The 14,986-nt window shown below is 36.3% G+C and overlaps 1 protein-coding gene across 1 annotated transcript; it reads right to left on the bottom strand.

Moving 5' to 3' along the window:
• Positions 1 to 4,295: 4,295 nt before the first annotated feature.
• On the bottom strand, positions 4,296 to 12,961 carry LOC136676450 (arrestin domain-containing protein 3-like). The gene is made up of 7 exons (XM_066653494.1): positions 12,608 to 12,961; positions 11,203 to 11,244; positions 10,792 to 10,852; positions 9,622 to 9,766; positions 7,575 to 7,671; positions 7,224 to 7,480; positions 4,296 to 6,853 (listed from the first exon to the last, which is right to left on the bottom strand). The coding sequence occupies exons 1-7, from the start codon at positions 12,867 to 12,869 to the stop codon at positions 6,194 to 6,196; spliced, it is 1,524 nt and encodes a 507-aa protein (XP_066509591.1). The 5' UTR covers positions 12,870 to 12,961; the 3' UTR covers positions 4,296 to 6,193.
• Between the last annotated feature and the right edge of the window lie 2,025 nt (positions 12,962 to 14,986).

Raw genomic sequence — 14,986 nt, 5'->3', positions numbered from 1 at the left:
CTCGAAACCGGTCTTTATGAAGCACTGGTGTTTGTAAATAAACCGCCTCAGTTACCCGCTCGGTCTCTCTCTCCCTGCTCATAGCAGAGGCATCTGGTGTTGTTTTAGACAGAGAAAAGAACTCCAAACGTTGAAATCAACGAACAGAAATGAGGATTACTCTATTCCTGCTCCATGGTTTTGCGGTTTCGGATCTCTTAAGGTGGAAATGCCTCCAAACTCCGGAGACGGCTAACTGCATTAGCGACAGTGCTACAAACTAAACACCTCGAGTTACAAATGAGTGTCTCTGGGAATTCAATCAGTGAATTAAAAACTTACAGACGAGTTAAACTTCATCCACATACAAACAACTGTCGCTTTCCCCCTCAACTCAAACACACCGATCCACCTTAAAAATGCGGAGCTTAGAACTGCGTGTCCCCACATTTAAGAGCGCCTCAAACAAAATACACAAATTTAGATAAAAATTGTTCTTTTGCTGTTAATAAATTAAAAGCTGTTCACTTTGGGAAGTCCGAGGACGTTCAGAACCCAGTAGTGCTGGTGTTCACGAGTTTCAAATTGCATTGGGCGGAAGTGTATGATGATTGTAATTAAAGACCTCCCAATGAGTAAAATCTATTGCATTTTCTGGATCTTTGGTGTTACTATTAAAACATGAATAAATTCTATTCAACATATCCCAGCTAATTTTATTTAGCCAAAATTGTGTAAATTGCAATTAATACTTTGTTCAAATTTGTTGAATTTAGCTCAATTTTATTTCAAACTACATGAAGTCTTTTTATTAAGTGCAAGTTACTATTAGTTTTTAACTAAATATTAATTTACACAGTCCCACTTTTTACAGTGTATATAAAGCTAATGTTAATAATACATTTTAGCCCCTTATGGTTCCAAGTATATTAACTAGTACAAAAACATGACTACATAAAAGAACTTGAAAGGTACACTGAAAGGGGTACAGCCCCAGTGACAAGCTTTTGTACACTCTGTACTTTGTACTTTGTTCAAACCTGTACTTTATTTTCTTAGTATGTCGATTTTTGTTTCATTTACATGTGTAATCGAATACAGAATATTAAATGTTTTATATTTTCATTAAATATATATATATATATATATATATATATATATATATATATATATATATATATGTAATTGTGTCCCATATTTGAGTCACATATTTTGGGCTATTTACAAAAATTTGCAAATGTGTTTATAAATATTTTTCTTTTACCTATGGGTGTAATGTTTTTTCCAACCGGGATTGTGAACTGACAGGTACAATTAAATACTAATAGAAGTGTTACATAATGGAAACTATTAGAGAAATAATGGTTAAACTATTAGGAACCATTAAGTGCTAATGGGTTACATGATGGAAACTATTAGATGTAGACACCATTAAAAACCAGTCTGAACCATTACATTCTTAATGGAACCTACTGTACTTTGAAAGTACATTTGCAATGTGAGTCTGTTACTCGTCTTTTCAAAGTTTGCTTGAATGTCTTTTTTCAACTTTGATTCAGTGTTTATTGAATGACATTTAGGTACGTGATTTCAACGTTGATATAACGGCTTTAAAAGGACGTATTTAATGTGACTTTTTCAGTCATCTTTTCAACTTTCATTTTCAACCTTAACAAAACGTTGATTAGACGACAGTCAAGTACGTTATTTCAACGTTGAATCAACGGCTTAATGTTTACTGGGTAACTTCTCCCCACACGCGAAGTTCCTCCGGGTTGCCAGGTTGAGGAATACGGATCCAGGAATGACGGATCTTCATATGTTCAAAGAATTTAGCATACACACAAAACAATGAATCTATGCATGTTTTTTCATCCACAGATATGTTCGAAGCTACAGTATTAAAACCCATCATTTCCAGTTGGTTTAGGGGTGAGGCAGAACACATTTTTTCATTGTGTTGTTTGTGTATGTTACTTTATTTCATATTTTTTTTTACTGTACAGTGTCCTTGGTTGTCTTGAAATGTGCAAATGAAATATTATTTTCCTATCTAAATCTAAATCTACTGACCTATGACATGAACCAACAAAATAATTTTCCATGTTTGACTTCAGTTTAGCTTGTGGGCAAAAAAATGTATGGGTCCACATGAATGTGTTGGGTTGGTCTGTGACCTAAGAAACCCTGGCTGATTGAATTCTTCTGTCTGAGACACTGAAACAGTTTTGTTTCAGTGAAATGTGGCATTTGGGGACAGCAGAACTATTGTAAACAGTTATGAAAGATTTATACAGCTCCTTTCCCTGCCTATAGTAGTCAGCTATATGAATTTTTGCCAGAATTTAATGGAAAACTATTAGCACATTAGCCTCTAATGCAGTGGTCGCCAACCAAACAATCACGATCGACGGGTCAGTCTCCAAGATCATGGCAGTTGATGGCAGTGCTGCTTCAGTTATTGCGTTTAAGTTGTTATAGCTGCGTCATATATCTGTAGTGGTTCATTGGCTAGTTAAGCAGAGACATATAAAGCCGCAGTCACACAGGGCTTGTTTCCGCAAATTATGACACGTGAATTCATGCACTTGACCAATAGTTCTGCTGCTCTGTTCTGTGTTTGCCCTGTCTGAGCCAACAGGGTGGCAGCGCTGGTGACATTATACAAACATTTAATGTATATTAATAAATACAACATGCGAAAGTCATACTATACCCCAGTGCTCTGTCAAGTTGTGCTAACTTGTTAAAATGTGCTACCATTGTGTACTTTTACAAGTACAATCACCTAAATAAAACATTAGGTAAGATATTTGGACAGACTAAGAAGATATCAGGAAATGATCACAACAGAAATAGCAGGGTAAGAGCACAGTTTTGCTCAAAACATTGCAATGCACACAACATTATGGGTGACATACCACAGTTCAAAAGAGGACAAATTCTTGGTGCGCATCTCGCTGGCGCATCTGTGACCAAGACAGCAAGTCTTTGTGATGTATCAAGAGCCATGGTATAAGAATGGCTTAAAATCCCTCTGACCACTGTTCAGGACTTGTGTATGTCATTCCCAAGACGAATTGATGCTGTATTGGCCGCAAAAGGAGGCCCTACACCATACTAATAAATTATTGTGGTCTAAAGCCAGGTGTTTCAGTTTCATTGTCCAACCCCTGTATATGTGTGTGTGTGTATATATATTCATTCATTCATTATCTGTCACTGCTTATCTAGTTCAGGATCATGGTGGGTTTACAGCAGGGATCGGCAACCTTTACCACTCGAAGAGCCATCTGGACCCGTTTCACACAGTAAAGAAAACACTGGGAGCCACAAAATCCTGTTGAAATTTTACATGAAATAACACTGCATATAACAGGGTTTTTTTTGCCTTTGTGCTATGTATAAACACTATACTGTGTTACATTTATGAAATTAATGAACGACTGCAGAAAAATGAAATAATATTTCTGCATGCAACAAAACATTTTTAACTCCGAAAAAAAGATGTTGTGTTGACGGTTAAGTAAAATACTCAATGTCTATTTGAGTCCTTGGAGTAATGGGGAAAAAAGTCCTTCACAGGGCAACACACACACACACACATTTATACCTACAGACACTTTTGAGTCGCCAATCCACCTACCAAAGTGTGTTTTTGGACTGTGGGAGGAAACCGGAGCACCCGGAGGAAACCCACACAGACACAGGGAGAACACACCAAACTCCTCACAGATAGTCACCCGGAGCGGAAGTCGAACCCACAACCTCCAGGTTCTCCATATTTGTGTTTTGTTTTATTGTGTAAGAGAGAAGCTTTTTTTTTAAACAGGGTTTCAGGCTTATTGAAAAACTGAAAGTAGAACCATTCACATTTAGCCATGAAACACAGCCAAGAAAGTAAACAAACCATGGTATTCTAGCTGGGTGTGTTTCTGGCTTTTAGGATTAAGATCTTTATTCAAATTGAAGCAGTGAGTCATTTCTTGGGTATAGGGCGAAGTGGAGTGGAGTTTTGGGGTGTGAATTTGAGTTGTTTTCTAGGCCTGTAATTATTCAAAGGTAATGGCAGATTTCTCCATTATACATGTTTTTTCCATAGAAACACATCTTAGATTAGCAGTGTTTAACTGACAAATATGCCGCCTGTTCAGATTTGATTAAAGATCATATATGGGTGCAAGCTTGCTGGGAAAGTAATTTTTTGTTTGTTAAGGTTGTGTTCTTAACAGGAGGCTAATAATGCGTTACATAGTATTGCATGTAAAGATCCAGTACGGACATGCCACAGGAGGTCATTCCTACCAGTGGCTACCAGACTTTATAACTCCACACTTAAAGCACGACACCTTTCACATGTACAGTAATAACAATAGAACAAATTTTTTAATTATGAGTGTAACAACTCAAATGTGCAATTCTCTTACTGCTGTATACAGTATATCTGTATTTATTATTATAGATGTGTACATATTGTAAATTTCCTTTTGTGTTAAATTTTTTATTAGAGTGTTTATTCTTTTACAACTGGTTGCTACTGTAATAATTGCAATTTCCCCCTGGGATCAATAAAGTATTTCTGATTCCAATTCTGATTCTGACAGTGCAGTAGCGCATAGTGCACAGTTGCATTGTATGTTTGGAAAAAAAAAATAGTTTCCATTCCTACAGAACCAGACTCTTAGATCGTAGAACTGTCCGTAAATCTGTATAAGAGCTGACATAATAATCTGACATAAGAGCTATTTGTCTTTTGGACACATGACTATAAAGGCCTATTTGTATGACATCCTTTGCTCATATTCCATACTACATATAGCCTTTTACATTTAACTTAGTAATAGTGACACATATGGCAACATTACGTACTAGTCTGTAGAAAGTAAACCTCAGACAATTAACTGAATAATAAACGGCATAAGCATATTCTCTTGTCAGGTTGATTAGTTCATTCAATATTTGCTATATTGGTTATATCAGTGTCGTCTTTTTTATGCAATTTAAAGGTGCGTAATATGCAAACACCAGCTGACATTAACATGTGAAAATTTAATGATGAATATTAATAGAAATGGTCCAGTAGTATATGAACATTGTGCATTATTTATACATATACATTATATATATATATATATATAAACAGACATTCTCTTAGATTTTAAGGGCACTTAATTTGAGTTTAAGTGAAATAAAACATGCAAAATCTATGTAAATGCTGTAGTGTGATTATTCTCAAATAGCTCCTTCTCCAAAAAAAAAAAAAAATCATAATAAAAAAATATATATATAAAGCTACTACTAATAAAACAAAAATAATAAAAAAAAATATATATATAAAACTACTACTGCTAATAATAATAATAATAATAAAGTACAAAACACTTTATTTCAGCACATTTCTTGTAACAATTATGTAAACTGACTGACAGAACAGTTGTAGATATTTGTATGATGTATTTGTGTTATATTACTGTCCGCTGACTGTATATAATCACACTTTGTAGCTCTACATTTTCAGACTGTTATCCAGTTGTTGCTCTGTAACCTGTTCTTCGAGAGTTCTTCAACTATTTGAGTAGCGGATTATTCTCGGTCCAACCGTGATCCTGAGAGATTAAAGAAACCTCCAGCAGCACTGCTGTGCCTGATCCACATTCTAGCATATAACACACAACCACCACCACACCAGGGTCACTGTAGTGCTGACAGTTATACAACATCCAGATTATACCTGCTCTGTGGTGTCCTGGCCATTGAAGAAGAGGGTGAAAGGGGGAAAGTATGCAGAACAAGAGATGGACTATAGTAATAGCAGAACTACAAAGTGTTGCTTTATGTTTTGTGGTGCTGAGAGAATGGACGGTGAGTGGTAGTGGACAAGGAGAAGTAGTTGTAGTTTTGTAGTTGATCAATGTATAAAACATAAATATTTCACATATTTATGCAGAGGTTCACATTTAAATCCAGTGAATTCTAAGCAACACTTCACAATTTTTTCATTAAACAATAATGATTTGCACTTAAGATAATTCTTAAATAAAAAGAGTTCTTAAGATAATTCTTAAAGTTATCTTTTTGAAATTCACTGCTGTCCTAGCAACTTTCATAAAAACAAACACTTAACATGAAGCTGGCATCACATTGTTATATAAGGCTTATTTACTTGTAAATGCATATTGATTAGCTCTTCACAGGGAGAATTCAAAGGCACATCTCAATATGAATGTTTTTCAGATGTTTTAGTTAGATAAGGCTCTTGCTGATTGGTTGGATTGGCTGAATTTGGCCAATTTCCTGGAGCACCTCCTGCCTGACCATAGCCTGGGGCAGACAGATTTGGACAGAACTCTGGGGCACTTGGTGCTGGATGTTGCTGTGGGGCAGGAGGACCTGGATAACCCATAGCGGAGTATGGAGGAGGATTGAAGGGTGGGGCTGATGGGTTTTGATTAGGGAAGACATCTGTGTATAAAGGAGGAGGGGCTTCTGGAGTGGCCTGAGGTAGATAAGCAGGTGAAGGGTACAGATTGGGGTAAAGTCCTGGAGCTGATCCAAAGGATGCACCTGGAGGGCTGGGCCCAAACCCAGCCTGGGGCGTAGGGCTGGGCCCAAACCCAGCCTGAGGTGTAGGGCTGGGCCCAAACCCAGCCTGAGGTGTAGGGCTGGGCCCAAACCCAGCCTGAGGTGTAGGGCTGGGCCCAAACCCAGCCTGAGGTGTAGGGCTGGGCCCAAACCCAGCCTGAGGTGTAGGGCTGGGCCCAAAGGGCTGAATATTTGGTTGACTTTGCCAAGAACCAAAAGGCTGGCCTGCAGGGAGAATGAAGACTGGAAATTTGATCTCTGGATCACTAGCATAAGGGACATCCAAATAGACCTATAAAAAAGGAGTGCAATTATGAATCATGGAAATGCTGAAGACAAAAGATTCAATTCTGATTTCCTAAAAAGCATTTCTTTGTAAATAAATGTACATTTAACAGACCAAAGCTTTTAGTAACCTAAATTAACATGTGGAATTGTTTAAAAATATCAGTTAATGCAAGATGCAATCTGTAAGACCACAATGTAAAAATACATAACATTGAATAATTTCACAATATTTTTGAGTCCATAATTTGAAATGCAGGAAATGCAGTAGTTTGTGTATCAACCCAAGTTAAATTTCTTTTAGCCTGGGTTCAGCAAATAGCGTGAAAACAACACAAACAACATTAAAAAAATGAAGGAAAATAGAACGCCAGTACCTTGAGTATGTACTCCAATTTTATAATACTACAGGTTGCAACTGTTAGTTCCAGGTTAGGTGGGATTCTCAGGTCTGTGTTGACTGTTTGCTTTGACCCAGTTGGGATTGGATCTCCAACCACTTTGAAAATAGTTTTTGATGAATATTTAGAACGGCCTTGTGCATAGAACATCTGTTTTTGCTCAAGACTGAACTTCAGCTTGAGCTCACGTGATGAAGAATTATCAACATCAGTTGAAACCCTGATGACATCACCTTTAAAAAAAAAAAAAAAAAAACACAAATAAATACACAATCAAAGACTTTACAGAACGTGCTGAAATCTTACAGGAAAATAAATTAAACTGACCTAGGGTGTAACCAGTTTTGTCAGTTGTTGCTCTAATGGAGGCACTTCCAGACGTAAACAGTTTCATCTTTTTGTCTGTAGCAGCACTCTGTGGGTTCTGTATACAAATAAAGATTAAAACAACAGATTGTAAGATATACGGTAAAACAACAGTAGCTCTAACAATAGTAAGTAGAGCGTGACAGCTTTATGTATACAACAAGAAAAAAATCCACTAATGATATAAATGTCAAAACATGCCCTCCATTTTCAATAATGTTTTGCCAGCTTTACATGACTTGGGAAAGTACAACATGCATGTTTCACAAGAGCCATTATACAACGGTTGTTTCTGGCACCACCCTCTGATTGACTGAGAAGCACTCTAACCGTTTTTCCCTATAAATGTGTGCCATTAAAACTTATATAGAATATAGCCTAAACTATACTAAAAAAAATAAACTAACAAAGTAACAGAAAACTAAATGGCTAAACAGCAAAGCCAGTCTGAATACAAAACCGCCAGTAAAACCGCCAGGACAAAGGAAACTAAGATACAAGTAAAGCGAAAGCCCATTAGAAATGCAGTTTCTGTAAGGCTTGTTTGTTTTTCTAGCATTTGTGATGAGCTTTCAGCTGCACATTTAGGCATGTGTTAAATCACTCCCCATTCCCTAGCCGTATATGTAAAATATAATTATGAATTTTAAAACCAAACACAAAAGGGTAAATATGGAAATTTAAAATATAATTCACACTACTTTCACAGCTCTGTTTACTTATTTCTTATTTAATGCACAAACTCTTGTACAGAAAAGCAATAGAACACTTGCCTTCCACTTATTCTTTGTTCCACATCACAGTTGTGCTGTTATTTCATGATAACACATGACCTTGAGTGACCTTATTGCTTCAGAAACACACACCACACGGAAAGAAATTGACAACAAGGAGCAATTTTTCTATAGAAAAGCACCTGCAACCCCAGCTAGACTAGCTCCAAATAGCGAAATATCAAACTTAGTGGAAAAGATAGGTTGAAAAAAAAAATACCTCAAAAACTTTAAAACCATAACATGTAAACTTTAGAAGTAAATGTGTTGTCTGACACAGGCTTTGTGATTGACAGGTTGGTAGGTTCTTGGACAAATATACAACAACACACATTACATTTGTGCAATGCAAAAAGATGATATGAGAGAAAAAAGTTTTACAAAAACAAAACAAAATTTGATGTTTTTTTAATTCAAAGTTTCACTTGTTTAGCACTAAACACTGCAGCAACACTGCAAAACCCCACCCGCGAATTTAGACAACATCCCTGACAGGTTCAGAAAAATCATACAATGTGTTTTTTTGGGTTTATCACAGTACAACACATTATCATCATACTGCTCATCCTTATGCTGAACTTCACTTTTGCCTTAATCACCCCTGCAACAAACCACTCAACCATGATCTCGTATATTATTCAGCAGTCTAAACTGCATCCAAATTCTTTGTATTCTTGTAAAACTAGACATTTGCTACCAAGCATGTGAAAGACTTAAGTATGTAAATACAGGGGGTCCTCGACTTACGACATTGATCTGTTCCTACGTCGCGTCGTAAACCAATTTTCGGTGTAAGTCATAACATAAGTACATACTGTACGTAAATAACATACTGTAAGCACGTATCCTATCCTAACACCTATCCTCCTCGGTCCCGAGCCGCGTAACCGTGTATTCTTCCACCGCGCACACCAAACACGAAGTTCACTTTACGACGCAAAACCACTTAAGTCAAAACAAGGCTTTATACAGTAAATGGGAGATGTGTCGTAACCACGAAACATCGTAACACTGGACTGACGTAACCCGAGGACCTCCTGTAATGCTTCCAGAAACTCTTCAGCTAAAGTAATGGAGAGGCCCATGTAGAGCTACACTCACTCAGTTAATGTTAATTCTGACATTTTATTGTCCTTTAATAATCAGTCCTATGGTACACTGCTATAAATTCAGAAACCCCAAGAACATGAGCAACATGAAAAAAATACAAAATTTTAACAATACTATGCACATACCATGAAACTGGCACCAGCAGGAATCCTTGGCACAAAGTTGATTTCTGCTTTTGCAGTGCTGTCCAGCTTCCATGAACGATCCAATCTGGCTTCCAGAATATATTTAACAGAGCCATAATATCCTTTAAAAGATGGTGGCATGTTCCTGTAATTACAGTTTTAGACTAATCAACAATTTTTATTCAATCTGGCCCCAATGTAAAATAATAGTAATTTGTCTTTTGACATTGGATTTGACAAGAGCATCATAATGGACACATAGCACCTATTTGAATATGTTTATGTGGTGTAACCCTGAATACCCATGGATGGAATACCTGTCTTGTTATTTTCAAAAATGGAGTAAACTTACAAGTGGCATTTCTGCATATTTTAGTGTACACGTTCACACAGTGTAAACTGTCACAATATACTTTCACTTGAAACATATGTATTATTTTTTCCAATATGTAAGATTCAGCAGTGAAACAGTAAGTGTACAATAATGTGTGTAACACAAAGAACAAATGAATTATTTTTACTTTTGAATCAACAAAAGATGTCATTTACCCAGGGCCTCCAAACTCTTTACATACAACTGTAGATTTATCTCTACTTGTCACACAGGGCATTAGCAGTTGGCTCAGGTGTTACCCATTACTCAATGACAGAACCTCACCTCAAAACAAACCATTTTCTACACCAGCAGTAAACATAATATGTAAGTATTACATGTAATTACAGCATTACCCATGTAACTATGAAATAATTCTGCTTCACAGCCCAGTAGCATATTTTAACTGAAAAAGGTGAGATTGTTTAGCAAGCTAGCAATGTATATATGTAAAGTTGAAAAAGAAATAATGTGTGTGTGAGCTACTGGAAGATAAAACAGGGACAGGAAGGGCAATTAGAAATAAGAGGCGAACAGAAATATTTAACTAGTGGTCCTGGATTGTCCGTTCTGTCACACTATTATTCTGCAACATACTCATTTGCAATAGATCATTAATAAATCTTTACTTTTTCTTTACAGGTACGGGTTATGTTATTTCAATACATAAGTTCAAAAACAATAATTCTACATAATGTTTCAGTTGTGCTACGATAAAATGTTAAAACAAGAACTTAATCTAAAACTCAAGGCAATATGAGATTGTATTATTTAGACATTTGAGAATCAGCACTCACCCATGGGGCAGCTGAAAGCTAAAGGAATAAACATGTCTGCCTGGCTTGACAATATTACCATCTGGAAATAAACAAACATGTAAGATCATTCACATTGCAAAATAATGCAAAATGCAAAATAATTCAGTGCCTTAAAAATAACCATAGCTAGGTTTCTTTAATGGGAGTGACAGTAAGAGATTATTCAGTGTAATAATGATTAAATAGTAATATCTTGTATGTTTTGAGAAAATGTTAATTATCTTCTAATAATACAGTGAACCAGGATTTATTAAAAAAAATAAATTAATAATAATAAAAAAAAAATCCTGAATTTTTATGCAAACTGACCACACCAAATTCTCAAAACATTCATTTCCATAAACCTTTTAACTGCAACAAGATGGTGTAGAATATACAGCTCATACTTACAGGTCTCCCCAGTTGATATAATGACATTCGGTTCAACTTTTGCTGTACAAGTAACAGAAAGGAATGTTGTTAGGTGTTTTTCTACTTAATCTCTTGGACAAATAATTACATAAGAGAGTGGAAAAATATTCCAGTGTACTTTCCCAGGACTTATTACACACTATGGCCAAATGTCTGTGGACACCTGCTCATCCAACATTTCTCCTGAAACAAGGATCAGTAGATGTACCCACTGATGTTGGAACATTTGTGTGAGGATCAGTTGATATTCAACCAAAAGAACATTTGTGAGGTCAGGATGATGTTAGATGACTAGTTTTGCATAACAAAACCACTTTCGCTAATACTATTACTATTACACTAATCTAACACTGTATTAGATGGAGTTCCGTCACCCCACATAATGTTGTTTAGTGCTCCACAGCCCAATGCTGGCAGGCTTTTATACTCCTTAACTGATCATTGCTTATCACTGGGCATAGCATGCTTTGACCTATTTTGGGGGGGGGTTAAATGTTCTTAGCCCTCCATCCCGCCCCCTCTTGGGTGCACTAGGACCCAGTGGAGCTGCTGCTGTTTCTGCATGTCTTTTTGACACTGTTGGCTATCCGTCTGTATTGCTTTCTTAACAATATGCACACTGTTACAATCTTTAAATAACCAAACTGAAAATCCACTGAGGCACTAGTTGAAATAGAATTATTCTAGCAAAGGAACCCTGATTATTGATGAACATAAAGTAAGCCTGCTTAAAAAACCTGTTAAAATGTTCATGCATTAAACACTGTGATATTCAGGGCAGACTGAATTGATGTTTATGTTCTTTCCTGAGTTTATGACTGTATATTTTACAAATACATGAGATACCTGTATATAATGAGTTAATAGCTGTTCACAACTCAGTTTTGTTTTTCTACTTGTAGATGGAAATTCCTTATTTATGTATTTGTTTTTAAAGCAGCAGCCCCACATGTGCAGCTGCTCCAGGACGTCCCATTTCATTACATACCCTTCTATGGAGCTTATTCAAACGGTGTGTGTACAAATGAACATCTGCGTTCACAATGAACGCACTTTTAAATAGCAGAATGTCTTTTAAAATTAGGGGGTGTGTACAAAGTTTTGGGTAGTTTACATTCTAAATTCTTTTCTTAATAATAAAAAAGTTCCAAATAAATACAGACAGCTCAGTTTCTAACCACTAGGCAAGTAGACTATTTAAGGATCAGATAATAATACAAGTGTTGATTTATTGATCCCAAGGAATTTTGATATTTTGATAGCATGCCTATCACAACTGATAGGCTCTTAATTTGCATTATTTCTTCTTTTCTGTACAGTAGTTCCTCATATTAGATTACTGGCAGATAACGTTCGATTAAAGCAGAAGTAGCAGTGGTCTCACCTGGTTTGGAGGGATCCTGGATAAACAACTGTTTCATTTTGAAATATCGTTCATGGGAGTGGTAAGTGTGTGAGCGGTCATTGTGTCTCTCCGTCCAGCGCACATCCGCGTCCCCTTTACATTTAATATAAAAACAGTCGATTTTCACCTCTTTGGAAACTTCCAGAAAAACCCGCCCCTGCAGAAGGTCTCCGTTCGTGAACGTGTTCGTCTCGTTCACGGGGTCGTAGTTTAAAGTGAGTTCTTTGATCGTTGACAACATTTTTGTGGTTGTTTTTGTCTGTTTGTTTGTTCAAACCAAAGCTAGGAGTCGAAGCAAGGGTTTCAGCGCAGATCACATTCTCCACCGCAGCCTCTGATAGCAACAAGATAAAACTCACTTCCTTTAAAACTTCTCTCCAGAAAAGTGGGCGAGGCCCCACTGTTATAGTAGTAATATGAAATACTGACGACAAGCGTTTAAAATGAGTATTGCACTCCATATTCATAAAATTGAAGAGCGACCACTTCCCCTTCTTTCCAGTCGCGTTCTAACGGGTTGGCAATTGGGACAGAAATTGCCACTGACACGAACGAGGACAGGTCGAGTTGAGGAACTGTGGACCTAGCGACATGCTTTAATTAACATGTTTACACAGAAAAGTGTACATAATTTCGCTAAAATATACCTATGCTAATGAAAGACAAAGCTGCAGCCTTATTTATGGTTTTCCCTTAAAATGTTTCACTGCCAAGGATGATGTATTTTTCTCTTCCTTTCTTTGCTTTCAGAAGATATGATATTACTGTTATTTGCCAGTTTCTCGTTTGAATTCCGTATGTAATGAGAACGGGGCGGAACGGTGGCGCAGCAGTGTATCAGTCACACAGCTCCAGGGACATGGAGGTTGAGTATAGAATATGGAACGCCGTTGGGCTCTAAACGTGTGAACACATGCGCGTTAACACGTAAAATTTTGTCGTTTACACGTTTACACGCTTCTTAAGGTTTTCACCAATGGGAGGCCTCAAATTCGGGAGTACTTACATATTCATGATAGGATTTACATCACACAATGTAGCTGACATGAAACATAAATCCTTTGTGAACATAGTCCCTATGTTTCATCTGAATTATTAATAACATAGTGAGCTAAGCGCTGACCTATGGCTACGTTGAGCCCTACGCGAGCAATGTGAAGACAGCAATACTAAGCTGATCCCCGTGGCAACTGGTAGTTTATTTTTTACAATAATAGACTCTGGTGTTTAATACCTTAATATTTGTAAACATGCATATTATTATATAACTTCATAAAAAGCTTTAAGCTTTTCATAATTTTATATCAAACAAGCATCACTACTCTCTCACACTATGTGTTTGACACATACTGAGGCGTAATTCATTCACATTGATACATTATGTGCATTCTTTTAATAGCATACTGCTAAACAATATGGTATCAATACAAACCCATAGTGAAATTAACTTTCCAGATCCTCCTCTTTCTGTAAACATGTATAATGTTTTTAAAGATACATTAATTTACTCATCTTTTATTTAATTATGTATATCTACTTCTATATATACATTAAAAACGTGATAGGTTAAATCTCCTTCAAAATGGAATTGAACAAAATAAATCTGAATTAAAAAATGGCTTTTTTTTCAGCAGTGAATTCTGTGGTGGCCATCATTTGAAGTGAGGGGTTTTTATATTTATATATATATATATATTCGTGTGTGTGTGTGTGTGTGCTTTTAAACGTTCAACAATATAATGTATTATATTTATATATGTATAATGTTTATACAGGATCTCAGAAAATACATTGTTCAGAACATTAAACACTGAAATTATTTCCGTTATTTGGTAAGTTATGTTGTTTCAGCAATAACGCCATACACCAGTAGGTGGCAGTAAAGCATCATGATTCACGAACATCATGATTCCCCACAGCGAAAAAATGTATACAAACAACGTGTTAACACGTTCGAAACGCATTAACGCGTAAATACATTAGCGTGTTAACACGAAATTATATGCTACGTGTTAAAACGGAGAATCCAACACGTTTAAAGATCAATGGCGTTCCATACATGTTCATAATAGGCCTTACATCACACACTGTAGCTGACATGATACACAAATCCTTTGTGAATGTAGTCCCTACGTTTCATTTGAATTATTAATAACATAGTGAGCTAATCGCTGACCTATGGCTACGTTGAGCCCTACGTGAGCAGTGTGAAGACAGCAATACTAAGATGATCCCCATGGCAACTGGAAGTTTATTTTTCACAATAAAAGGCTCTGGTGTTTAATACCTTAAAATGTGTAAACATGCTTATTATTATCTAACTTAATTCATAACATGCTCTAAAGCTTTTCATAATTT

The sequence above is a fragment of the Hoplias malabaricus genome, chromosome X2 (assembly GCF_029633855.1).
Source record: "Hoplias malabaricus isolate fHopMal1 chromosome X2, fHopMal1.hap1, whole genome shotgun sequence".
In the NCBI taxonomy this organism is placed as follows: domain Eukaryota; kingdom Metazoa; phylum Chordata; class Actinopteri; order Characiformes; family Erythrinidae; genus Hoplias; species Hoplias malabaricus.
Note: the sequence above shows the minus strand (reverse complement) of the source record. Positions and strands in the feature narration are given on the sequence as shown.

Excerpts from the sequence above, each read along its gene's own strand:
- LOC136676450 (XM_066653494.1), bottom strand. The coding sequence starts at position 12,869 with ATGTTGTCAACGATCAAAGAACTCACTTTAAACTACGACCCCGTGAAC. Across the intron at positions 10,853-11,202 it reads TATATCAACTGGGGAGACCT|ATGGTAATATTGTCAAGCCA; the intron begins GTAAGTATGAGC and ends GTTTATTTCCAG. Across the intron at positions 9,767-10,791 it reads AGCTTTCAGCTGCCCCATGG|GAACATGCCACCATCTTTTA; the intron begins GTGAGTGCTGAT and ends CTGTAATTACAG.